Source organism: Hemicordylus capensis, chromosome 3, assembly GCF_027244095.1.
Source record: "Hemicordylus capensis ecotype Gifberg chromosome 3, rHemCap1.1.pri, whole genome shotgun sequence".
In the NCBI taxonomy this organism is placed as follows: Eukaryota; Metazoa; Chordata; class Lepidosauria; order Squamata; family Cordylidae; genus Hemicordylus; species Hemicordylus capensis.
The window spans coordinates 15,216,597-15,243,350 of NC_069659.1; the positions used below are offsets into that span (position 1 = coordinate 15,216,597).

At 45.0% G+C, this 26,754-nt stretch overlaps 1 protein-coding gene across 10 annotated transcripts in view; it reads right to left on the reverse strand.

Moving 5' to 3' along the window:
* Positions 1-26,754, reverse strand: part of SYTL2 (synaptotagmin like 2) — a 126,660-nt gene that overhangs the window by 51,984 nt on the left and 47,922 nt on the right. For all 10 annotated transcript variants that reach the window (XM_053304267.1, XM_053304268.1, XM_053304269.1 and 7 more), the window contains one exon: positions 18,911-19,299. In XM_053304267.1, coding sequence (XP_053160242.1) covers positions 18,911-19,011 — 101 coding nt within the window. In that variant the 5' untranslated portion in view covers positions 19,012-19,299. The remainder of the gene's footprint in view (positions 1-18,910; positions 19,300-26,754) is intronic.

Below are 26,754 nucleotides of genomic sequence, written 5' to 3' on the forward strand. Positions count from 1 at the left end.
ATATTGGTCCAGGCACTGCAAAGTTGATAGCAGGCAGGGGGGGGAGGCATGGCCGGTGCCAGACTATTTTGTGCCCTAGGCAAGGCTAAGTACTTGCACCCTCCACTTGCACCCCCCCTACACTCTGCACCCCTCTGAGGTCTGCACCCTAGGCAGCTGCCTAGTTGGCCTAATGGTAGCACTGACTCTGGGAGGAGGAGGAGAGACAGAGACAGAATGCTGGGTGATCGGAAGTTTACTTTCCTTAAGGAAAGTAGACTAAAAATGTTGGGTGAATAAATGTTACTTGAGAGTCTTTTAAAAGCTGTCAGCAAGGAGCACATTCCAAAGCTTCAGGGCGGCAACAGAGAAGGCTTATCCCCTGAGTGGCCACCAGACAAACCAGTGGCAACTGCAGATGGACCTCTCGGGATGATTTCAATGGGCAAGACTAGATTACTGTAGCACGCTCTATGTGTGGCTGCCCTTGAAGAATATTTGGAAACTGCAGCTAGTGCAAAATGCAGCATCTAGGGTTTTATCCCCAGCTGCTCACTGGAATCATATTACATGCATTTTGAAAGAGCGACATTGGTGCCAATTTGTTTCTGGGTCTAATTCAAGGTGCTGTTTTTGACATCTAAAACCCTTAAAGCCCTGGATATGTGAGGGACCACCTGCTCCTAAGTGTTTCTCTCCACTTGGCAAAGTCATCGGAGGGGGCTCTGCTCCACGTACCGACAATGAAGGAGGCTGGGCTGCCATGCACGTGTGACAGGGCCTTCCTAGTTATTGCCCCCAAACTTTGGAATGTTCTCCCGGCAGGCCTGTAGCCAGCTGGAGGCATGGTGTGTATGTGCCACACCTAAAAATTATCTTTCCTCTCCAGCCTCACTGACTGTTTTCACTGAACATTTTATAACCTGCCTCCCCTGACTTCTGCAATCTCCCCCAAAAACATTTTTGCGGCTGGTTACAGGCCTGTCTCCCGGTATGCACATCCACTCAGTCTCCATCACGTTTTTTAGTAAGCAAGTGAAATCTTGGCTTTTTACCCAGGCTTTTATACCAGTGTTTTTGTTGCTGCTCCTCTGTATTTTATGGTCTCATTGTGTATGTTTTTTAAACTTTTAATTAGATTTGTATTTTATATTCCAGTTTATTATTTTTATTGTGCAACTGTTTATAGTTTTATATTGTTTTAAATGTTTTGTAAACTGCCTTGAGATTGTTTTAATGAAAGGTAGTATAGAAATATACTTACAATAAATAATGCGTACACAAGTGTACATTTGAACATGTTTTTGTGTGAATGACTGTTCCTGTATTTGTGTGGGGTTTTTTTTTAAGTGAACCAGTTTACAGGTCCTCTAAATGCATGCTATACCTAGGAAGTGTACTGCTATACCTGTGTTCAAGAAAGCATGTGAATAACTGGACCTGTATACATTGTACACTCGTATGAGTGTTGAACATAATGTGCCAATAGGGCTTTTCATATGCCTGTATCCTTGCTTTGTTCCTTTGATTGAATTCTTCCTTGCCCAATGCCTGGCCATACTATTTACTCCCTTTCCCAAGCCCCTTATCCAGCCCAAATCCTGCTGTTCTGTACATCTGCTGGTTTGTCTCAAATGTACCCATTTCTAATCCTACCTAAGCTTGCCTGATCAATGCCTAATGAAGTCCAGGGAACCCTACACAGGATCGTTAAACCTAGGATCAAATGGCCAAATCCAGAGCAAAGTACTGGATCTTGCCAGCCGACTCACGGTTTTTCAGGGAAAAAGCTAGAAACTGAAGTAGTCACTTCTCTCTAAACAAAGTTGAACTCTCTAAGCAAGCATGAATTGCTGTCAAGGAGACCATGGCTCATTTCCGAACTGGCCACTCAATTATCACAGTGCTCACCCGCTAAGCTGATGTTGGAAGTCATAGAAAACCATCAGCTTTAGCAAGCCTTTAAGTTCCTTCAATCTATAATATCTGCTCCAGAATTTACATGGCCTTGCTCCATACCTTCGCCTAAGATCCTTCTTAGGATCCTGCAGATCCCAGAGAACATGAAGCAGAGCCCACTAAACTGTCTTTTTGCTCACTCTTAATATACTCTAGTTACAGCTACCAACCTACCAGGACAACCCATTTGCACTTTCTAGGCCAGGTCTTAGAAAAGCAAGAGGCAAAGCCCCCCCGCCCACCGCCAGCTTTTAAATTTATTTTTCATTTTAAAGCTCCACCTAAGGTGAATGGACACCTTGTGCACTGGGCTCCACTCCAGGATCAGTATAAATTGGGTGTCTCCCGCAGCACTTGCCCTGGATCTCGCCCCTAACCCAGAGAACTCCACCTCCAAGCCCCACCCAACTGCAGACTTTTAAAAAAAATTTTTTTTTTTCCAAGAGTATCAACCCAAATCTGGAAAGGCTCAAAATTCTCATTGTGAAAAAGCTCACTATGACAGTTAGAAAAATGCTTTAACAGGAAAGCTACTGACTCAGGTTATTATGAATCTGAAGTGTCTGAATCACTTCCTTTACCCCAGGTTCTTCTTGCCGACTGATAGAGGGTGAGGCTTAAATTCTCACCTCCAAGGCTGAATCAGTGAAAGAGTGTCATTTGCAACCTTTCCTGGGGTTCCAGATCTCTAAGCTGGATTTAAATATAAATTGCTGTAAGGCTCCAAGATGAAGCCTCAACACAAAATACTCAGAGATATTTATCGGTAAGATTATATTAAGCTGTCAAGTGCTTAGTTACTAACCCAATCGTTCTTCCGCCTCCATTATCAACTGCTGCATTGTTCTGACCTGCAAGCTAGATTGCAATCCTACGAAAGATCTGTACATTTGCAATAAAAATTTATTTTTGAGTATGAATAAGCAACCTTCAAAGCCCCCTTTTCACTGGGTGGCTTCACCCATAACAGCATCGAGTAAGTAGGAGGGGAGTGGTGTTGCGCATATGCACCTGGCATGAGCCAGTACTTCCGCCCCTTTCAGTGTCATTAAAATCTGGAAATGTTGGGTTGCCAGTGCCAGATCCTCTCTGCTACCCATTTGTAACCTAGACATGAAGCTGGGCAGTGGATGTTGGGTGAGAGAGGGGTTTCAAAATTGTCAACCCAAAATTTTCAGGTTCAAACGACATGGAAGTACCAGCTTACGCCCAGAGCACACACTCGCTGGGAACCAACAGTTCCTTCCTACTTACTTGCCATGGTGACATGTGAAGCTGCTGATTCTTTCTAAAATGCAATGAACATGGATGATTCAGTCATCATCATCCATTCAAACTGCCCAACATATGAATGTACCCTGATTCAGACCAAAGGTCTATCTGGCTTAGTATTCTGCTACACTGACTATCCAGGGATCTCCCCCTACCCCCTACCTAGAGATGCTGGGAATTGAACATGGGACGTTCCTCCTGCAAAGTATGTGCTCTAATACTAAGCTATGGTCTTTCCCCATGTTGGTCCTACGGATCAGTTTCTGAACACTGCACAAAGCAGGTTACATTGCATAATTAAGAGTGACCTAAGGGGATCAGAGACAGGGCCTTTTCAGTTGTGACCCCTCAGATATTTGGGAGGGTATTCAAAATCTGAGGAGACAACTAAAAAGGCCCTTTCTCTGATCCTCTAAGGTAACTCTTACTTATGCAAAGTAACCTGCTTTGTCCAGTGTTCAGAAACTGATCCGTAGGACCAACATGGGGAAAGACCTCTAGGTTTTTAAAAACAAAAACAAAACTTAGAGCTTTTTAGAGAGAGGCGCTTTTAGTTTTTATTCTTTGTTTCTAGTAGGTTTTTAATTTGCTTATTAGTTTTTTGTGTGTGTGTTTTAATGAGCACTTTACAACAGACCTTTCTGTAACTGCACCCAGACTTTGGAATCCTTTCCCTGGCTATATTTGTCAGGTTTGTTATAAGTCCCAATGGGACCATTGTCAATTGTGGCTAGTTTTGTATTGGGATTTTCTCATCATAGCTTTGATATGCCCTCCAAGAATTCATGGTCCAGCTATCTCAGGCTCAGTTGTAGTTATAAAGCCTCCTGAAGACATGATAGCACCTGAAAGCAGGATATAAAATAACGATGCTGATAAATAGACTCAAGACACACCAGATCTGAGGTGATTTCATAGTCCTCAAGGAACCCTGGAAACAGTCATCTGTGAGGGGTGCTAGTGAAAGGTTTCAGTCAGGGGTGGAGCTATAATTGGGCAGACGGGTTCAAAGAACTCAAGCTGCCCAGCTCCCGAGAGTCACCTGGCTTGCCGGTCCCTATTTTCATTATTCTCTCCCTTGCTTGGAGCGAGAAGGAGAACGAAGAGGATACCCAGCCTCTTTTGGTTTTGGCCGGGAAATGAACTCATTAGGACCGCACAGACCCTTCCGGGTTCTGGCCACACTCCCTGCATGTGACTTCATATGCAGGAGGTGTGGCTGATGCACACGAGGGGCTGCCACAGAGGAGTGTATACAAGCCCCGTCTCCCCTAGCCACTCGCCTGGTTGCAATATCTTCACAACTGCAATTCCCAGGATCCTCTGGGAGACACCATGACAGTGAAGCTAGTCTAAAACCAAATGCAAGTTCATAGTTTAGATATGCCCTCCAAGAGTTCATGGTCCAGATACCTCAGGCTCAATACTATTTATAAAGCAGGTTTCACGGATAATCCTGCTTTGAGCAGTAAGTATGTTCTGCTGGGCGAGATGTGCCTCTGGCACATATGGAGTCATTTGTACCTTAAGAGTCATATTTAGCAGTCAAACAAACCATCAATTAGCCTCATTATTGTCAAGCTTGGATTGTTTTTCCTGCTCCTTTTCACTGAAAGAAAACTGCCAGTTTGACAGCTAATTGTCTTACTCAGGTTTGTTCAGCAGCCCTGCAGGATGAGCAACGCACTTGCCTACAAGACTTGCTTGGCAATACCTATTTTAAACTTTCTACACTGCAGGCCAAGGCCTTTCAGGATGGAGGGCGGAGTCTGGTTCGTCTTGCTGCCACTTTCAGGATTTTGAGAATTTAAATGCGAGAGTCAAGCATTAAAGCTGTAAAATACATTATTTTATGTTGGTAGATGTTTGAGAAGGGTCCTTCAGTTCAAAAGGAAAACTATACATGGGGGACGGGAAGAAATGTTTATACACATGATGCTTCACCCAGACTGGCGACATCTCCTTGGTGTAGGTATGCTTTGCCCACCTCAAGCTTTCTACTTTATGTAGTCCACAAAAGCAACAGCTGAGGTGAGAAGTATTCCTAAGACCAGCGATCCACAAATGTTGTCTAGGTCACTCGCCAGCCCTTATTTGTGGTCGCCACCAATCCACTTTCTTCCCTCAGATCCTTTTCTGGCACACAGGCAGAAGGCTTATGAGAGAAGTGGGTCTTCCATTATTGGCACTGCGATATGCAGATGGTAAGAGCATGGGAGCCCTCTCCTACTGCTCAGAAAGGATTCCTTGCTCTTTCTTACCTTTTCAAAAATGGTAGTAGAAATGAGACCTCTGGGGGTGTGATCTGTGAAGTGTCCTGCCCACCAGAGGGCTGGTGGCAGGCTTTTACCACTGGTGAGTTGGCAAATGGATTTGTAGATGCTTGTCCTAGACCCGTGGTACCAAACCTGGGAGCCTTCAGAGGCTGCTGACCTACTGCTCCCATCATCCCCAGGCAAACTAAATTGTAGCTGGGGCTAATGGGAGTTGTAGTTCAGGAACATCTGGAGGCCTCCAGGTTGAGAAACACTGTCCTAGACTATACTGCGTTCCAGCAGGAAATTCAATGGGTGGGTCCGCCTCATTTCAAGAAAGATTGCATTTAGCAAGTTAGATAGCAGGGAAAAAGAGGTCTAGTCCAGGGATTTCAAACCTTGGAAATTGTTGGACTACAATTCCCATCATCCCTAGTCACAATGGCCAAGGACATTGTGGCTGGGTATGATGGGAATTATAGTCCAACAACAGCTAGGGACTCAAGGTATGAAATCCCTAGACTAATCCAATTTCTCTCCCAAGGGCTATATTTTTTTTCTCATGAAGAATATTCAAATCATGCAGCCACCTTCCCTCTGCATTGGTAGCAAAACTTTTAGTGCCTCCTCTATAACTTGTGTGAACGAAGCTTGGAACGGCTTTATACCTGGGAGGTGCAAGTTCTAGGAACTTCAGGATTTGTTTACACATGCATTTATACTCGTGCATTTATATCAGCCTCATGCATTTATATCCAGCCCCTTAAGCAAATCTAAGGCTGAAGTGAATTAAACACAGCTCAGAGACGTAAATGTTTAGAGATACACCACGCCCTGCCATGTAGGCTCATGGTGAACCACATCACTTTACAAGTACCTCCCCCCCCCCCCCCCCCGCCGCCCAAGGATGTAGCTCAAGCAGCACAAATCCTTGGTTATTCCAGCTCTTGAGAATTACATCAAGGGCTCTCTTAAAGTTCCCATGGTTAATATCAATGGCTTGGGTCCAAGATATTTAAGAGAATGCCTTCCTCATCATGAATTGCCTATTAAGATCATCCAGGGAGGTGAAGTTACCACAGGCGTGACTGGTGGAGACTGAAAACCAGGCCTTTTCTAGAGTTGCCCTAGGACTTTGGAATGTGCTTTCTAACAAAATTAGAACCTCCTCTTCTCTAGATGTTTTTAGGAAATATCTGAACGCACACCTGTTTAATCAGGCCTTTAATTTCTAGTTTTAAAGTTTAAAGTTTTAGAATTTTCAATCTATATTTTAAATTGTTTTAATTGTGTGCATGTTTTGATTGTGTTTTAGACTGTAAACTGTCAAGAGATTTGCAGATGGGGCGATATAGAAACATGCCAAATAAATAAATATAAAAACAATATTAGGGGAGAAATTACTGTAGAACAAGTGCAGAGAACTCTACGTTTGTACATCCAGTAATTTTGTCAAGCGTCCATTGTCTGACTGCTATTGGGGCTGGCTTCTAGATCCAAAGAAAAATTGGCATATCCTGACATAATATGCGGTGGGTCAAGTAACTCAGGGCTCACACAGACACTCAGGTGCACCATCTCTTATCAAAGAAAAGGTCTCAGATGAACAAATGATCTGCCTTCACTTACAAAGCTTTGCTTTGTAAGCTTTTGGGATTATGGGGCCATCCAAAGGCTCTGCTGCCATGTCCAATGGGCAACTGAAGCTTTGCCAGATGCAAGTCTCATAATGCCAGTCTATCACTATTCTTGTGGCAGGGGGGTGGGGGTGGGGGTGGCGGGGTTGCTCGAAGTATGCACAAATACACGCCTGCTATCCCTGCTCATTTTGCAGTCTTGACTATTGACAAGTGAGATGGCAAGACATTAGGCCTGCTTCTGCAGACGTGGATAGCAAGGAATCCCTGGTATGTGTGTCAAGAGCAGAGTTAACAAGGAACAGAACTGAGATCTCCTGACTCGCATGCTAAATCATCTGAAGACCACAGGAATCCTCTGTAACTAATTCTTGGGCCTGGGAACAGTGAGCTCCCCCTTTGGCTGCTCCTCTCAGCAAGCCACCTGACCCATCTCTCAGCTTCTCATAAGCCAGAGAAAAAGAGAGACGACTCCTCATTTGGCCTTCTGATATGTCCGTGACTCAATCCAATTAAGTAAGCCATCACACACACACACACACACACAAAGTAAAGAGAGTGCACAGTAGTGCCTGGGGCAAAGCACATGGTTACCCAATGGCCTTGCCATTGGTCAGGCTGCCTTAATAAGAGAGGTTACTTGTTTAGCAAGAGAGGTCACTTACTGGGGAAGCAATGCAGTCTACGTTTTCAGGCGGAGAGACCAAAGCAACACAATCCCAAAGCAATCAAAAAGCAAGATGGATAAACACCGGCAGGGTGGGGAGGCAGATTTTTTTAAACACTAAAACCGTAGAAAGAACACCACCACTCTATCTAGGGTTACCTTTGAAGACGATCAGAAAGCTACAACGGGTCCAGAATGCAGTGGCTCACCTACTCATGGGTGCCAGAAAATTTGACAGGGTAACACCTCTCCTGAGGTCGCTGCACTGGTTGCCCATTCACTTCCAAATTTAAGGTCCTGGTTCTGACCTTCAAAGCCTTGCAGGGCTTGGCGCCGGTCTACCTACAGACCTGCCTCTTCCACCCAGTTACATCCCATCCTGTTAGATCGGGGTGGGGAACCTTGGCCCTCCAGCTGTTGTTGAACTACAACTTCCATCATCCCTAACCTGGGGATGATGGGAGTTGTAGTTCAAAAACAGCTGGAGGGCCAAGGTTTCCCACCCCTGTGTTAGATCATCTCAGATGGCCCTTTTGTCGGTCCCTTATTTCTGAGAGGTTCGGGGCTCTAGGACCCGCCAAAGGGCTTTTTCGGTTGCTGCCCCACTTCTTTGGAACTCTCTTACTGTTCAGATCCATTTAGCCCCTTCTTTACTGATCTTCAAATCTCTATTGAAGACTTTTCTTTTTTGCCAGGCTTTTGCCCTGTAGTTTATTTGATTTGTTTTTTAGTTAGTTGGTGGTAGGCATCACCCACACCCACCAGCTAAATGGTGGTGGACTTGTACACAGTCTGGAATCCTTCCAGACAGAACAATGCCAGGGAGCAATTCGCTGTGGCTAGCCAGTGGAGCCACAATGAGCAAAGCCTACAGTGAAGCCTTCCCCACCCCCCAGCTGATTGGTAGTGGGCCTGGGAAGACCTGTGCCATAGGTTGCCCTCATTGTGACTATGCTAGCCAGGCAGAGCACATCACTGTCTGTTGCACACTCCGCGGGTCTGGGGAGGATTCCCGAAAATCTGTGAGTGTCAAGCAAAAGAATTATATTGCCACTTTTGGCACGCGTACCACAGGTTGCTGACCCCCAAAATAAACCATGATTTACATTCTTGTGAAGAGGCATGTCAGAGGAGAAGAAAAGTCAAAGCTTCCACTTCTAAGCCACAGTTTCCCATTGCATATGAACTGAAAAACTGGAAGTATTTTGGTTACAAAGTATTTTGGGAAACTATTTAAGCCAAGGCATCGTCCTTGGCCACTGTGGATGATGCGAGTTGTAGTCCAACATCCAGGGGACTCAAAGTTGAGAACCTCTGCCTTAGAACAATTCACCATGCCCAAAAGCAATTTCAATCTCTTGTTTGTCCATGTTTAGGAAGATCAGAATCTGAATTTTTGCTAAGAACCACAGCATGATATTACCACCACCACCCCCAATCACAACTATACAAAACGCAGCAACGTCTAGCTCAAATTTTTGGAAAGCTCTTGGGATATTAGTTGGCAAAAGAAGTGTTGGAGCAGAACCATGACCAGTCGGAAGGTATGGGAACAGAATGGAACCATGATTTTATTGAGAGAGAGAGAGAGAGAGAGAGAGAGAGAGATATTTATATACTGCCCTTCCTACAGGTAGCTCAAGGCAGTTTACATTAAAATCAGAGATATATAATGATTAAAATTACATTTAAAAAGAGAGAGCATTAAAATGAGATATCGTTAAAAGCCAGGCTTAAAGGATGAGTCTTAAAGATTCTCCTGAAGGCTTCCAAGGAAGACAGTCCTCTTATATCCACGGGGAGCACGTAACACAACCCAGGGGTGACAAATGAGAAGGCCCGATCCCGGGTCGCCACAGATAAAACCGGTGGCACCTGAAAACAGATCCCTCGTGATGATTCTCAATGAGCGATGGGAATCTTGTAGAGAAAGGCGTAGACTCAGGTAACCCTTGAGTTGCCCACAAAATACAGAAATACAAGCAAATTGGACCTTGACAATCCAGGAATATTCCATCCATTCCATCCAAGTGATTTGGTAGACCTGACCGTGAACAAAATCCTACAGAACTTCTCTTAGAAGTTCTACAATTCTTCTTAGGTTTTTAGTACAGAAGCTACAACCTGAGAACGCCAGCAATCAGCAAACTGATCTGCTGCTTTCTTTTTCTGTTACTATAGTTTTCATGTTTTAGTTTAACTGCACTGATATCTTGCAATGTTACATTCTAGTTACCCACCACATTGCTTGGCTAGCTGGCAGTAGGCATGTTTTTGAACACAAAAAAAATGTGTTCTCCAAGGAGGAGCACAATGGCCAAATCAGCACTAGGATGCCGTCCAACTCTCCATATCAACGGGGCAAAAGGTTGGCTGTTCTAGTGAGCATAATGCATTGCCCAGATGCCTGTAGGTAATGGACATGAGCACAAAGTACAAAGGTATATCAAACAGAGGCAATGATTGTCCGGGTAAGGCAGTGGCACACAATGCAAACGTCCTGGTGGGCTGGAACCAACCATGACTTGGTGTGTCAGGGCTGAGGCCAATTTCCAGCACATTATTACACTAAAATTATTTTAAACATTAATAAAAGCAAGGGGGCAGAGGGATGGAATGAGGGAAAGGCAAGGGGAAAGAGGGGTGAGGGATGGTGCTCGTGGGCTCTGGCCTGGGGTGGAACTAGCCAAGTGTGTATGGAACATCTGGTCTCAAAAAGGACAAATGCACTGAGCTGCTGCTGCTGCTGGTCACAGGGCAAGCCAAGAGCTTTTCATGGCTCCTGCTGTTGCTGCAGGACTTTCCTTCCCGCAGGCCAGCAAAAAAGTCCCCTTAGGCCGGATCTGGCCCCTGGGCCTTATGTTGTGCAGGCCTGGTGTGAGGGATAGGGATGTGCACTAACTAGTTTGTGCACTCTCGGGAGGTGGGGGGGCCCTTTAAGGGGCAAGGAGGCCGCTCTCCCCAGAAGGATTTGTGCAGGGCTGCAGCATGGCTCCCTACAGCCCCGGTCAACGTCATACTGGAAGTGGCCGACATGCATGCGCACAGCGGGGAGCAGCAGGGCAGGTAAGGGCACCCTCCCTGCCCCTTAAAGGAACCCCCCACCTCCAAACTGGCTGCAACATCAGACTTTTGAAATGGTTTGGCACTCCAGAAAAGGAGTGCCGAACCGGTTCGTGCGCATCCTTAGTGAGAGAGAGAGCGCACTAGATTTTGGAAATTCATATCCAATTCTAAGTAGTCCTTCAAGATTTCAGGAAGCCTTTCCAACCCCTTGGTCACAAAAGTACCTTGCAACCTGCTTATATATTCTGTTACCTTTACATCCTGCCTTTCTCCCATCATGCAACTTCAAGGCAGAATATATGGGATTTCCAGGCTGTCTTCCATACAAGCACTGACCAGACCCAGCCCTGCTTTGCTTCCGCAAAGTGGGTACATCATGTACCTTCAGCTTATGCCCTGGGCATAAGCTTCCAAACCTCTGAACAGGAGTTTCACATTTGAGATGAACATGGAACACAGGAGTGGTCTGCCTTATACCAAGTCAGACCACTGGTTCATCAAGCTCAGCGTTTGTCTACAGCAGGGCTGCACAACTTCGGCCCTCCTGTACATGTTGGCCTACAACTCCCATAATCCCTGGCTATTGGCCACTGTGGCTGGGATTATGGGAGTTGTAGTCCAAAAACTGCTGGAGGGCACAAGTTGAGCAGGCCTGGTCTACAGTGACTGACAGCTGCTCTCCACGGTTTCAGGCAGGAGTCTCTTCCAGACTTACCTGGAGGTGCCAGGGAGTGGGCCTGGGTCTTTCTGCAGGGGAAGCATGTGCTGTTCCACTGAGCTACAGTCCCATCCCCTATGGAAATATCTTACAGCAGAAAGTACTCACATGTAGTCACCCATCCAAATGCAAAGCAGGGCAGACCTTGCCTAGCAAGGGGGACAATTCATGCTTGATAGCTCAAGACCAGCTCCCCTCCCCATGAAATCCTATTCAAAGGCTTTCAAGATTTGTCACTTTCTTCCCCTGCTGGCTGTCACAAGAAAGACTGCAGCTCCGTCTCGGAGCCAATGGGAATCTGAGAAATGAAGAATGGAACAGGTAGCCCCAAAGCCAGAGACAAGCTCTCTTTCCAGACAATATGGTTTGGTCCACTTTGGGGTGGTTTGGTCTACCTCGGGGCAGGGACAAGCATCCGAGCCCTGCTCCTAGGCACAACTGATTGGGCAGTGTGATGGAATGGGCCTTTGTTCAGCCACTTTCCATCTATTCACTGGACCACTCATCATCCAGATATGTAACGTGCTTTGTTTAGACTGCAGAATGTGTAAGGAGCTAGAAATGACTTTTGCTTTATTTCACTAATGCCTACTACGCTACCCACCGTAGTTCCTGTAGGATGAATAAAGTAATCTTTTAGAGAGAACAATCCTGCCTCTTGCGTGTGCGTGCCTAGAGACTCCAGAGGTGTTGCTCCCCATGAGCTCTGCTTGGCTGAGCTACTTAATTGGGAAACTTTATTTATTTTATTTAACCAACAACTTCTATACTGCCCAAAACTTACGTCTTTGGGAGATTCACAATAAAACCACAAACAAAACAAAATTTAAAAAACTTTACACCAGTTAAAAATATTAAAACTGTAAATCTAATTAAAAGCGTGGGTGAACAGATGTGTCTTGATTGACTTTATTTAAGTTGTCAGAGATGGGGAAGCTCTTATTTCAATAGGGAGTGCATTCCAAAGCCTCGGGGCAACAACAGAAAAAGCCCATTCTCGAGTAGCCACTAGACGAACTGGTGGCAACTGTAGATGAACCTCTCCAGATGATCTTAATGGGCAGTGGGAATCATGGTGAAGAAGACGTTCTCTTAAATACCTAAGCTGGAGCTTAAGCTGTTTAGGACTTTATAGGTTGTAGCCAACACCTTGTATTTTGCCCGGAAACCTATCAGCAGCCAGTGTAGCTCTTTCAATATAGGGATAATATGGTCTCTCTGAGATGACCAGAGACCAACCTGGCTCCACATTCTGTACCAACTGCAGTTTTCGGACTACATACAAAGACAGCCACACTTAGAGCACATTGTAGTAGTCAAGCCTGTAGGTTACCAGCATATCTACCACTATTTTGAGGTCATTTATCTCAAGAAAGAGAAACAGTTGGAGTATCAGCCAAAGCTGATAGAAGGCACCTCTGGCCACCACCTCAACCTGGGGAACCAAATTAGGATACAGAGATTAGGATACAGAAGCACCCCCAGACAGCGTACCTGTTCCTTCTAGGGAAGTGTGACCCCATCCAGAACAAGCCCTTCAGACTCATCCCCCGAGTTCTGACCTCACACAATAAGTACCTCCGTCTTATCTGGATTCAGCCTCAGTTTGTTATTCCTCATCCAGCCCATTACTATCTCCAGGCAGGCATTTAGGGTGGTTATGCATTCTCCCAATGATGTTGACATGGAGAAGTAGATTTGGGTGTCATCAGCATACCAATAGCACCCTGCACCAAATCCCGATCATCTCTCCCAGCGGTTTCATGTAGATGTTAAACAACATCGGAGACAATATGGAGCCCTGAGGCACAACATACGAAATGTCAGATTGTGAAGAACAGTCTCCAAGAGACACCATCTGGAATCTCCCTGTGAGTTAGGAGTGGAACCACTGCAAAGCAGTGCCTGCCACCCAAAATCCCGTGAGACGTTCCAGAAGGTTGATAGTATTGAAAGCTGCTGAGAGATCCAAAAGGACCAACAGGGTCACACTTCCTCTGTCAATTCCCAATTGGAGATCATTCATCAGGCCAACCAAGGCAGTCTCCACCCCATAGCCTGCCCGAAAGCCAGTCTGAAATGGGTTTAGATCATCAGTTTCCTCCAAGACTACCTGGAGCTGGGAGGTCACCACCCTCTCAAATCACCTTACCCAGCCACAAAAGGTTGGAGATAGGCCTATAGTTTAACTCTGAGGGATTCAACACAGGCTTCTTTAGAAGAGGTCTAATAATTGCCTCCTTGAGACAAGGAGGCATCCTGCCCTCCCCTCAGAGAAGGGAGGTAATCTCTACCAGGCCTTCTACAACAACCCCCCTGCCAGATGGTATAAACCACGTTGGACAAGGTTCATAAGAACAGGTGGTAGGTCACACGGCTGCAAGCAGCTTGTCCACATCCTCACGAGTCACAAACTGGAACTGATCCAGCCTTACCACATAAGAGGAGTCGCTGGACACCTCCTCATCAGACACTACAGTAATTGTGGAGTCTGAGTCTAAGTCGGCCTGAATATAAGAGATTTAGTCCATAAAAAGCTCATTAAAAATGTCACAGCGGGTAACTGATGGTTCCAAATATAGATTCAGGGGAGGAGGGACACATACTAGCCCTCTCACAACCCTGGACAACTCTGCCGGACGTGAAGTTGAGGACACAATACAGGCAGAAAAGAATTGTTTCTTTGCTGCACTTATTGCTTGAACATAGATCTTCAAATGTGCTCCAAGTTGTAATCTGTCAGATTTGAGCCGAGTCTTTCTCCACTTACGCTCCAGTCGTCTACCTTGATGTTTCAGCCCATTCAGAGATGGGGAGAACTGCTTCTTTGCCCCCTTCTTTGCCTCCGTATACCAAGGGGACAATTTCGAAGTGAGTCAGAGAGGATGCTTAGGAGCGATCATGTTTACTGCCCTGGTGAGTCTGCTGTTCCAGTTATCCATGACGGCATGAATAGAGCCAACACTGATAGAGCCAACACTAAATCCCTCTAAGGCTTTTTTGGAATCCTACTGGATCCAATAACCTTCTCGGGCTGACCATCCTAATAGGCCCCTCACCCCTGCAAAGGTGGGACATGGTCATGAATCCAACCTTAACCAGATGGTGGTCTGTCCATGACAATAGGGAAGTCACAGGAGTCCCCAGCCATGGAACACCACCCTGATCAGAGTGAAAGACCAGCAAGATCAGAGTGGAAGACCAGCACTGTGCGTTGATCCTGAGACCACTTGGGATAGGCCCATGGTTATCATGGCCACTATAAAACCCTGAGCTGCCCTGGACAAATTGGTCCCAAAGTGAAGACTGAAGTCCCAAAAAGCTTGGGGGACTCCAACACCAAACCTGAGACCAAGTCTGTGAGTTCAGTAGGGACTCCGTTGGGAAGCGCGGTGATTGCTACATCAAAAGAAGTCCCAGTCTATCCCTGGTCCCCAAACTTAAGTACATACATTTAGTATGGTCTGACACTTTGACAGGGATCCTGGTAAGGGAGATATTATAGACCACAGCCATTCCACATCCCCATCCAAATCCCCTTCACCTGCTCCTCGAGTACCCTAGAGGGAGAAGCTGGGATCAGACTGGGCCGCCAGCCTCCCTCAACCAAGTCTCTGTAATACATACCAGGTCAGCCCCTTCATCCAGAATCAAATCATGGATGATGTTTTACTTGTTCTGCCCTGACCTGGCATTACAAAGGAGCAAGGTAAGGCCCTGTGGGTAGTTGGTATCGCTCCCCAAGATCAAAGAGCTGGCAGGACAGCCGAATTCACCCTTTACCTGAAAGGGGTGAATCAAGCCCAGCTCCTGCTCTGCAAAGACAGAGGGGACCCACCAAAAACTGGCTCAGAACCAGACCTGAGTTCTCTCTGGAAGCAGAAAATGGTGGCAGTGACTACCGGACCCACACTGGAGTAGGGATGTGTGATTGAAACTACCTAAACTCCAGTGCGGGTTTCCTTTACAGGCAGCTTCAGTATTGGTTGTTCTTATCAGAAGGGCTGAAGGACTCTACCATGCTGGGGCAAGTGTTAAGGGTGTGGCTCAGAGATGCTGGTTGCAAGCGATGCTGTCAGTCATCTCATCCTCCTTCTTGGTGATCAAGCAAACAAAAGAAAAGCCAGGCTTTTATTTTATTTTCTAGGAGGAAAGCATGACTTGCTATTCTAAAAGTTTTCTGTCAGAAAGGAACAGCCAGAAGACCACAGGAGGGGCCTTTCCCAATGGGAACCCAACCACAATGCTGGGCTCTTACAGACTACATGGTGCCAGTGGCTGAAATCGCAAGGCGCCAGATTATTTTTATCATGTATTTCTGTTAGGGATTCCTACACTGCAATTACTTAGAACCACAGAGTAGCAGTCTATTGTACAAAAAGATAACAAACCTAAAAACAATAACCCTAAATTGAAGGACTAATTTAAAGCTTATGTCAAAATAAATGTTAGTCTAAGAGCTAGAAGACTCCTTTTTGGGGAAGGGTTTTTTTTTGTTTTACAAAGGTTTTTGTTTACAAAGGGGTTTTTTTGTTTTACAAAGAAATTAGTATTTGAGGCCTGCAAGCTGAATCGACACATCTTCCATGTTTTAGCAAACAAAAACCAACCAATTGCATGGAAAGGATGTGAGCCACTATCATTAAGAAGGGCCTGTGGGACTATTATGCCAAGACTAAGATGTGGTTGGGCATGCTGTGACTCATCATGCAGAAAAGCCCCAGAACTGGAATGTGGGCACTTGTGATCCAGAAAAGAAGCCCAAGCAATCGAGTCACTTGTGCTAACACCTCAAAAAGCCACAAGTAGCCAAAGAACAGGCTGGCGACGGTTTTTCCAAAGGGTTATGGAATGTTCAGTGTTGCTTGCAGTCCACAGACTCATCCCACAAGTTTTGTAGCATTTCTCCCAAAACAACAGCGGGACAAAGGCATACACTCTTACCATAATTCTTGTCATAATTTTCACACATTCAGATAGTTTCTCTGCATAGTCAATGAATATAGACCGGAGGGGCATGAGAACATGTGTCAGGCCCTCTGCCACTCATTGGCCCATATGTCAACACATATGTGTCAACCATATGTGTTAATGGTTTTAACGTTTAAGTGATTGTAACTGATTGATTGATTTAATGTTTAAGTGATTTTAATTGTAAACCACCCAGAGATGCACGTTTTTGGGCAGTATAGAAATACGTTAAACAAACAAACAAACACATGAATACAAGGGTCAAACCCTGCCATCCCTTACCTTATGTATGTTCAGTGAATGCACAGAGTGACCTGAATGTATCCAAGGGCTACTGTGTCATATCATCTTAGAATCTCTGGAAAGACTACTATGTGTAAAAATGTAAGAGCAGATTGCAAAGATGGGACAGTAATTATTCTGGAGATTGTTGGAAACGTAAGAATCATGCAGGGACATTCTATCATATGTGGTGGACTTGTAGCAAAGCACAACAATTTTGCAAGAAAATTCACTCTAAGATGCGAGAAATATTAAATATAAACTTTCCCTACTTATCTGATCTTTTTTTGTTAAAAAAAAGCTTACGCTTAAAGGTATATAAACCTTACATACCTATTAAGTAAACCAATTTGTTTTTATACTTCAGCCAGGATTCTCTGTGCTGCCAATTGAAGATTACAGGTAACCCTGACCTTGGATGAATGGCTATTAAAGCTATGGAAATATGCCTCAATGGCTATGATCATCCCTGACTACTGGCCACTGAAACTGGGAACGATGAGAGCTGTAGACCGGGATTAGGCCACGTGTGGCTCTTCAGATGCTGCTGAACCCACAGTTACAATTTATTACAGCTGGGGATGATGGAGATGGTAGTTCAGCAACATCTGGAGAGCCACACGTAGCCTACCCCTGCTGTAGGCAAACTATGGCTGGAGGTCCACAGCTCAAAATCACAGCTGTAAATACAACAGAGCTAGAAGGAGGATCAAGTGCTGAGCAGGTTAATCTGTGCACCAGAGCCAGGACAAGACACATGTTTGCCCTTGGCAAAGTTTGAACATTACATCCCCAATGAAAGCACGAAGTACACAAGTTTACTTCTCAAACCAGTTCCCAACTTCCGCCCAAGATCCTCCACCCAGCTTCTTACCAATTTTTGAATTTGGGTGGAGATTCTTGAGCGGATATAGGAAATGGAAGTTAGCAAGTTCAGACAACATGCCCAGGGTCCTGCTTCCCTTCCTGCTATAAACAAGATATTCACAGCTTTCTTGAAAAGCAGTCAGATCATGCATACACTTCATGCCCTAGCATTAGCGAATTGCCAGGTGCAATTCTCGTTCCGCACTGCAGCTGTGCCCATCCACCTTTTGTAGAGAGGAGAGCTGGTCTTGTGGTAGCAAGCATGACTTGTCCTCTTAGCTAAGCAGGGTCTGCCCTGGTTACATCTGAATGGGAGACTACATGTGAGCAGCACTGTAAGATATTCCCCCTCAGGGGATGGGGCCACTCAGGGAAGACCATCTGCCTGCTTGCATACAGAAGGTTCCAAGTTCCCTCCTGGCATCTTCAGGGATAGGGTTGAGATAGATTCCTGCCTGCAGGCTTGGAGAAGCCACTGCCAGTTTGGGTAGACAATACTGAGCTAGAAAGACCTATGATCTCACTCAGTATTCAGCAGCTTCCTATGTTGTAATAATTTGGGTAAACCTTCCCTCCCTAACATCACAAACAGCCAAACAGCCATGAAATACCATCCACTGGAAGGGTTTGGGCCTTCATTTTAACTCCAGTGACTTGAAGCATCAACCCCTCCAGGACAATACTAACTAAGCAAAGAGGTACCTGTTTAAAGTGGTGATTCTCTTTACTGAGCAGGGGTAGAGCAACTGGCCCTATCTAGTCCCAACACAGCATCCCTCCAGTGGCGGCTGTTGGTGTCTACTTTATGTTTCTTTTTAGATTGTGAGCCCTTTGGGGACAGGAATCTATTTTTATTTCTCTACATAAACCATTTTGGGAACATATTTTGTCTCACAAAATATGTGTGACAGAGGGAGGAATTTTATACATATATTTCTAAAGTATAACGAAGATGAAGTGTGCCGTCAAGTCTGTGTTGACTCCTGGCAACCACAGAGGCCTGTGGTTGTCTTTGGTAGCATACAGGAGGAGTTTACCATAGCTCCTGCGCCATTAGGTGGCTTTGCAAAGTATAATACTTAATAGTTAAAATTGTCATTCATTGCACCCCTATGTGTGCTGCGTCCCAAGTGGCTGCCTCACTTGCCTGTCCCTTGGCCCAGCTCTGTTCCACGCACTCCTACCTAGCCCCACTTCTTTGAGCTGCCCACAGTAAGGAACAATCCCCAACTCTTACCTGAGCCTCTCTTCTTCAGCTCTCTTCAGCTCTGCATCCCGCTGGAGCACCTTCAAGATCGCTTCTTGCTCCTCCTCTGTGAGAAAACTCAAGTCGATCATCTTGCGAGTTTTGGACAAAAAGAACCCTTGAAATCTTCACTAAAGGTATGTGTGCAACTGTATTAAAAAGGACTACAGTGCTCCAGAGCAAAGACTATTTAAAAAAGAAGAAGAAGCAAGCCTTGAATTCTGTTTTATTGCTTGAACAAAGAAGTACACTTCTCAAGCCAAGTCTCTTGAAAAAACGCTGCATTCTTGGAAGGTGCATGTGATGTGAACGTTACAGAGGAGCATCGTTTCAACAATTCAACCATTTAGCCGCATGCTCCTGAGCAATATGAGCATCACCTACAGACAAGAAACAGAGGAGAAAAACATTAAGTTCCAGTATTCTCAACAGAGGGATTAAAACCCAGGCTCAATCACAAGATTCCGCAACATGCCAAGAACAAATTTGCTGTTTTGAAAGGTCTCTTCAAATAAACGCCGATTTACCTGATCTTCATTCGACAGGGAGAGAGGAATAAAATATTCAGGCCGCAAGGTCGGACTTGTTATAAGTTAGCACTTAAAAGTAATGGGATAGGTTCAGCCATAGCCAGGGGCGTAGCTAGGGAAGAGGGGGCCCATGTTCATCCCTCTCTTGGGCGACCCTCCAGAGTGAGGGAGACAATGAAGAAAATAGGGAGGGATGGGGATGGAGGGCCCTCAGGAGCTGGGGGCCCATGTTCTTTGAACCCTTTTGTTCAATTATAGCTATGCCCCTGGCCATAGCGCTCATGCTTTGTGTGCAGAAGGTCTTGGGTTTGGTGCCCAGGTTGGGTCTGGCTGCGAAAAGCCCCACCTGAATATCAGGAGCGATTGCCTGCTAGTCCAGACATGACTGAGTTAGATGGACCAATGCTCTGACTCAGTATAAAGCAGCTTCCTTTGTGCCAACCACGTGTCTGGGTGGTAATTAAGTTTCAAAAGGTACAGAAGAGAAGGATGTATGGAAGATCAAATCAGCCACTCCACAGCCTTAGCAGAGGGAGTGGGAGAAAGTATGCAAGACCACTTCCATTGGCCTGACTGACCCAACATCTCATCCTTCCCCTCTCAAACTCCATCGGCAGTCTGCTGCTCTCTGTGGTAGGGGATCCCAACCTGTGGTACTCCAGATGCTGATGGACTACAGCTCCCATCATTCCCAGCCACAATAAATAGCTCAGGGTGATGGGAGTTGTAGTTCAACAGCATCTGAAGGACCACAGGTTGGGAAACCCTGCCCTATGGGAAGGAGGAAGAGAAAGATCCTGTTTTGTCAGCAATTCACCCTGGCTTCCTCCAACGGATTTGCCTTTTTTCCCGTCTCCCTTTTCCTTTCCTTTCCAACATGTTGTGTCTTTCCTTAGATCAGGGTTTCTTAACCATGGGTCCCCAGATGTCGTTGGACTACAACTCCCATCATCATCAGCCACAAAGGCCATGTCTAGGGATGATGGGAGTTGTAGTCCAACAACATCTGGGGGCCCACGGTTAAGAAACCCTTCCTTAGATTGTAAAATGTGAGGACAGGGGTTGTGTTATTTCTAGTTACAGCACCTAGCAAATATAGGCAACTGAGAAATAAGCCTTGAAAGTATTACTACCACATTTGTATCCACCCGTCCACCAAGGAGTTCAAGGCAGTATACGTGGGGTTTGCCCCCCTTATCTTCATAACTCCCCGAAGAGCAAGTTAGATTAAGAGACACCGATTAGCTCATAGTCTGCCAGTAAGCTTCACTGGAGATACTAGCTGCACCCAGACCAATGCTATGCTTGTGCAACAAAAGAGTTGTGCTAATGCAAGAAAGTCTCATCGCTGCATAAAGTGGCAGGGATGTTGTGCTCTTGCGCAAAAGTGCCCTGCAACACACACACAGACGGGGAAAGAGATTTCACAGCAGGAGGCATCACTTTGTCCAACAAGCATATTTACACCAACACAACCCTAATCTAGAAGCTCCGGACTTAGAGCATCTGCCTAGTGCAATGTGATTGCACAAGCTCAGCATTCATTTGGATGCCTGCCAGTATTTTCAACGTATAGAGTATTCCAAGACACATAATATCTAGTAATCCTTATGATTGCCCTGCAAAGACAGGCAAGGATGATCATTCCCAAGGATGATTGGGAGACGAGGCTGAGAGATGGCAGCTTGCCTGAGGCAGAAAAATGGAAAAATAAGCCACTGCATGGTCAATATTTGCACAATATAACTGGGAAATCAAACATCACCAAGACCTGGCAGTGGCTCAAGACAGGCAACTTGAAGAAAGAAACAGAAGGTTTAATACTGGCTGCACAAGAACAGGCACCAAGAACAAATGCAATAAGAGCAAAAGTAGAAAAATCAACAACAGACAGCAAGTGCCACCCAAACAATGGACCACCCAATCAGCTGTTGTGAAAAGATCGCACAGACTGACTACAAAGAAAGGCATGACAAGGTAGCAGGGATGATACACTGGAACATCTGCAAAAAATACAAGCTACCTGCAGCCAAAAATTGGTGGGACCATAAAATTGAAAAAGTTGTAGAAAATGAAGATGCAAAAATATTATGGGACTTTTGACTACAAACAAACATCTGCCACACAGTACACCAGATATAAGTGTAGTTGAGAAGAATGAAAAACGAGTCGAAATAATCGACATAGCAATACCAGGGGATAGCAGAATAGAAGAAAAAGAAATAGAAAATACAATACACAAAGATCTACATATTGAAATTGAAAGGCTGTGGCAGAAAAAACCAAAATAATCCCAGTGCTAATTGGCACCCTAGGTGCAATTCCAAAACAACTTGAAGAGCACCTCAACACCGTAGGGGCCACAGAAATCACCATCAGCCAATTACAAAAAGTAACTTTACTGGGAACAGCCTATATTTTGTGATAATATCTATAACAACAACAACAATATTGATAATAAAATTCAGCCATCCCACGTGCTTCGGAAGAACTTGATGTCTGGATAAAACAAACCAGTCAATAACACCTTCTGACTGTGTAAACAAGAAATAATAATCATAAATGCTGCTGCCACTTAGCAGTATCCCAAAACACACAGACAAGTGGATCCCCCACACACACCAACTTGCATCTCTGCACCTTCTGCCCAAACAGGGCCCTTGAAGTGTCTTAAAATAACAAAAACATTAAGCAACAGCACAATAAGACAATCAGCAGCCAAACCACATAACCAGACAGCAGTGTCCAAAAATGCAAACTCAAAAACTGGGTTTTTCACTTGCCATCTAAATGCACTCAGTGGTGGCCAGCCAGATCTCCCAGAGGAAGCAAGTTGCAAGTCTACTGAAAGAGGCCTGGTCCTGCATCCCAACCCTTTGAACCTCACTGGCAAGAGGAATTGGCAACAAGATCATTCCCATCAACCACAACATGCAAATGGCTTCATAAAGCAGGCAGCAGTCCTTTTAGGTTTACATGGATGTACTTCACCTAATGTATTCTACTTCAGCCGTTCAAGCTTTCGAAAGCAAGGAAGGAAACCAGAAGGGTCACATCGATTATAAATACACACACCACAGACAGTAAGTTGTGCTCCCTCTAGAATATACCACATCCTTGTGGGTTTCTGCAGTTCTTTTGTAGAGGCGTGCATGTTGACTTGGGTGGTGCACACTTGTCAATATGATAACCACGTTGCACTATCCTCAAAACTGCACAGAAGTGCACCTACTAGCAAGCCAGACCCCAGTTCCATCTGCAACTCCTTCTACCCTCTTCCTCTGCAAACCGGAACCCTGAATTATGACTTGAACTACCAGAGACAAAACACACCAAAGACTGCCAGACGCACCACATATTCTTGCGGGTACCAAGGGCCTACAAGTTTTGACCATCGATACCATCTCAGGGGACAAATGCTCATAGGGATTTCTGGCAACATCTACCCTCCAAGAAAGATGGAAAATAGGCAATAGCATTGTTGCATTTACAACTTTGTGTGTCATCATTGCCTTTTTCTTTCTTTTTTAATCCCTACCCCCAAATGATTAGGGCAAAATTGCAGTCCTTTTTGCACAGAGGAAAAGGACAGGGTTAAGGTAACAATGACAACATTGCTGTACTCTCTCCGTGGAGTAATGGTTGGAAGACAATCCTGCCAAACTTAATTTCCATCTCTCTGACAACATTGATAAAGTTTTGTAGTCATTTTTGTGTTTTTAAAACGTTTTAAGTGCTTCTAAAACACCATTGCAAATTTGGCCACTGCAGGCCTGATGGTCAGGACAACAAAAGAACGATAACATTGCCAAAAACAAACAACAAAAAACACAACACTGCAAATCAAAATTAGCATTGCAAATCAAATAGTCAAATCATTGCAAATCAAACAATATTGCAAATAAAAATGAGCATTTGTCGTCCCCCACCCCCTCAGATGGTATTAACCACTCGTAGCTCAGTGGAAGAACACATGTTTTGCATGCAGAAGGTTCCAGGTTCAATCCTTGGGATCCCAATTAAAAAGGAATCAAGTAGCAGTAATGGGAAAGACGCCTGTTCAAGACCCTGAGGAGCCACTGCCTGTCAGAGTACTGGAATAGAAGGACTAATCGTTTGACTCTGTAGACAGCAGATTTATATATTCATGTACAGTCCTGATTAAGGGCTACTTCACACAATACCATACATTTTTAGTTGTACACTTAACACATCTTTGGCACACAACTTAGAACACCACACTAGTTAGGGTGTTACGATTGTCTGCAGCTTCCTGTTCAGTGTATACTGTTGCAAAATCAGGATTGCCACCATGTAATGTGTGAAACAGGCTCAATACGTGTATTTCACCTGAAAATCAAGACTTGGGATTTTGCCTTGAAGGACTTTGCTTCTTCTCTCCCATTCTCCCATCAGAACCACGTTTCATACCAGAAATAGGGGCAGGAAACTTATCAAGCAACTGCTCAGTGGTAATGGCTGATTAAGCCACTTTAGATAAGCAAGAAGAAGACAGACGGCAGGAAGCCATGGGACCCTGGAAAGTCACCGCCAGTTAGAGAATACTGATCCACCACCGTCTGATTCAGTAGAAGGCAACCTCACACACTTGGCTATCTTAAAATATGGCAGATCAACAAAAAGATACCCCCTTGGGTTCTTCTAGTACTCCCTCCCAGTGCTGTGAATGTGATTTGGACTGTAAACATAAAAGTTATCAGGGGAGGGCTGGGGGGGGGGCGCGGGGAGGGAGACAGAGACTTGGTGATCTCCTAAGGCTTTCTGTTTGGATAGGAAGCTAAACACATAGACAGTTTTGTAGCAAGCATCCCAATTGTGTTTTGCCTCAGCTCCTCCCGCCATCTTCAAGAGAGAAAATGCAAGACAACATTCAAGAGTTTGTTTATAGGGTGTATTAGCGGTAGAAATAATCAAGATGATTTCAACACAGGTTTTCTGTCTCTATCAGTGGGAGCTGTATCAGTCTGGACCCCATGCCACTCTCATGTAGGGGGTCAGTGAAGACTCTGCTTTTCTGCAAAGCTTCTGGTTTAGAACAGTGGTTCCCAACCAGGGTTCCTCCAGATAATAATAATAATAATAATAATAATAATAATAATAATAATAATAATTCAATTTCTATACCGCCCTTCCAAAAATGGCTCAGGGCAGTTTACAAAGAGAAATAACAAATAAGATGGCTCCCTGTCCCCAAAGCGCTCACATTCTAAAAAGAAACATAAGACACACACCAGCAACAGTCACTGGAAGTACTGGAAGTAAGATGTCGCTGAACCTTAACTCCCAGCATCCCCAGCCATAATACCAGGAGTTTTAGTTCAGCAACGTCTGGAGGAACCCTGGTTGGGAACCATTGGTGAAGAGTGACAGTCTAAACTGAAGTGTCATGCATTTTGTTATTGCTCTACTGCATGGCTGCACAACTTGAGCCTTGAAGCTCAACTCCTATAATCCCTGACTATTGGCCTCTGTGGCTAGAAATAATGAGAGTAGTTGGGGTGGAGAGCCTGTCTTGCAGTAACAAGCATGGATTGTCCCCTTCCTAAGCAGATTTCAGCTTGGTTTGCATTTAGATGGGTGACTACATGTGAGGACTGTCTTCTGTAAGATATCCTCCTGTAGCTCAGTGGTAGAGGATCTGCTTTGCATGTAGAAGATCCCAGGTTCAATCCCTGCCAGCATCTCCAGATAGGGCTGGGACAGACTCCTGCCTGGAACCTTGGAGAAGCTGCTGCCACTCGGAATAGACAATACTGAGCTAGATGTACCAATAGTCCGACTTGGTGTAAGGCAGCTTCCTATGATCCTAAAGGGTCGGAACTACTGTAACAATGTCAGCGGCAGTGTCCCTTGGACAGGAATTCCCAGATGTTGACTACAACTCCCATAATCCCCAGCCAAGAGGCCATTTCATCCCAGGATGCTGGAAATTATAGTCAACAACATCTGGAATTCCTGGTATAGAGAACACTGATCAAGAACTTCATGCAAAATTCTTGTTAAAAAAGTTTCCCTGTGCAAATCCCATGGAAGTGAATGGGAAAGGCAGGAAAAACACTGCTTCTTGTGAAAATCCTTTTTATTTTTTATTTACAAAGGGCTTGAAGAGGAGGACGTCAACAACACACCGCACCTTTAATATGCAGCCACTGCCCGCAAAACTTTAAATGCTGCCCAATATATGCAAAGTGGCATCTAATCATAATCTGATCAAGGCCAAAGATGGGAAATATAAATGTTACAGAAAAATCCTCCCACCCCCATTAATAAGAAGTACAGTACTGGAGAAACCATACAGATTAACAAATATCTGGAAGCACGAAAACATCTTATAATATTTTACTGCAGTGATGAATCTTCACACACTTAAAAGTTGATTTAAGAAGCCGGGACACAGTTAGGGGGCAGGGGAGGATTCAACAGTGAATGGACGTTTCATTAGTGTGAAACTAACCCTACCCTCCCTGACTGCCAGGCTTTTTGGCAAAGACGCAACTATACAAGACAGCCAACTCTAGTTCAGAGGAAAAAACAGCTATTAAAAACCACCCTGAAGGCTAGACTGATAAGGAGGGGCTGGGTGGCAGTCAGCAAGATCAACCATCATTTTTCAGAATTCTAAGGGCTGATTCACAGACTACCAATTCCAAAAACAGAAAGGAGAAATCCACACACTGCATTAGGGCTACTAATATCATAATGCCCTTATTCAAATCTATGGTGCGGCTACATTTGGAGTACTGTGTACAGTTCTGGTCACTGTATCTTAAGAAGGACATTGTAGAACGAGAAAAGGTACAGAAGAGGGCAACCAAGATGGTCAGGGGCCTAGAACCACCATCCTTATGAGGGAAGGCTACAGCATCTGGGACTTTTCAGTTTGGAAAAGAGGCAAATATGGAGAGACATGATAGAGGTATATAAAATTATTCATAGAGTAGAGAGAGCAGACAGAGAGAAATTCTCCCCCTCACACAACACTAGAACCAGGGGTCATCCCAAGAAACGCAAGGCCAGGACATTTAGGCCCACAAGAGGAAGCACTTTTTCACATCGTGCATAATCAATCTGTGGAATTCTATGCTATGGGATGTGGTGATGGCCACTAGCTTGGATGGCTTTAAAAGGGGCTGAGACAAATTCATGGAGGACAGGTCTATCAGTGGCTACGGGTCTGGTGGCTATGGGCCACCTCCAGTCTCAGAGGCAAGATGCCTCTGAATACCAGTTGCAGGGGAGCAACAGCAAGAGAGAGGGCATGCCCCCAACTCCTGCTGTAGGCTT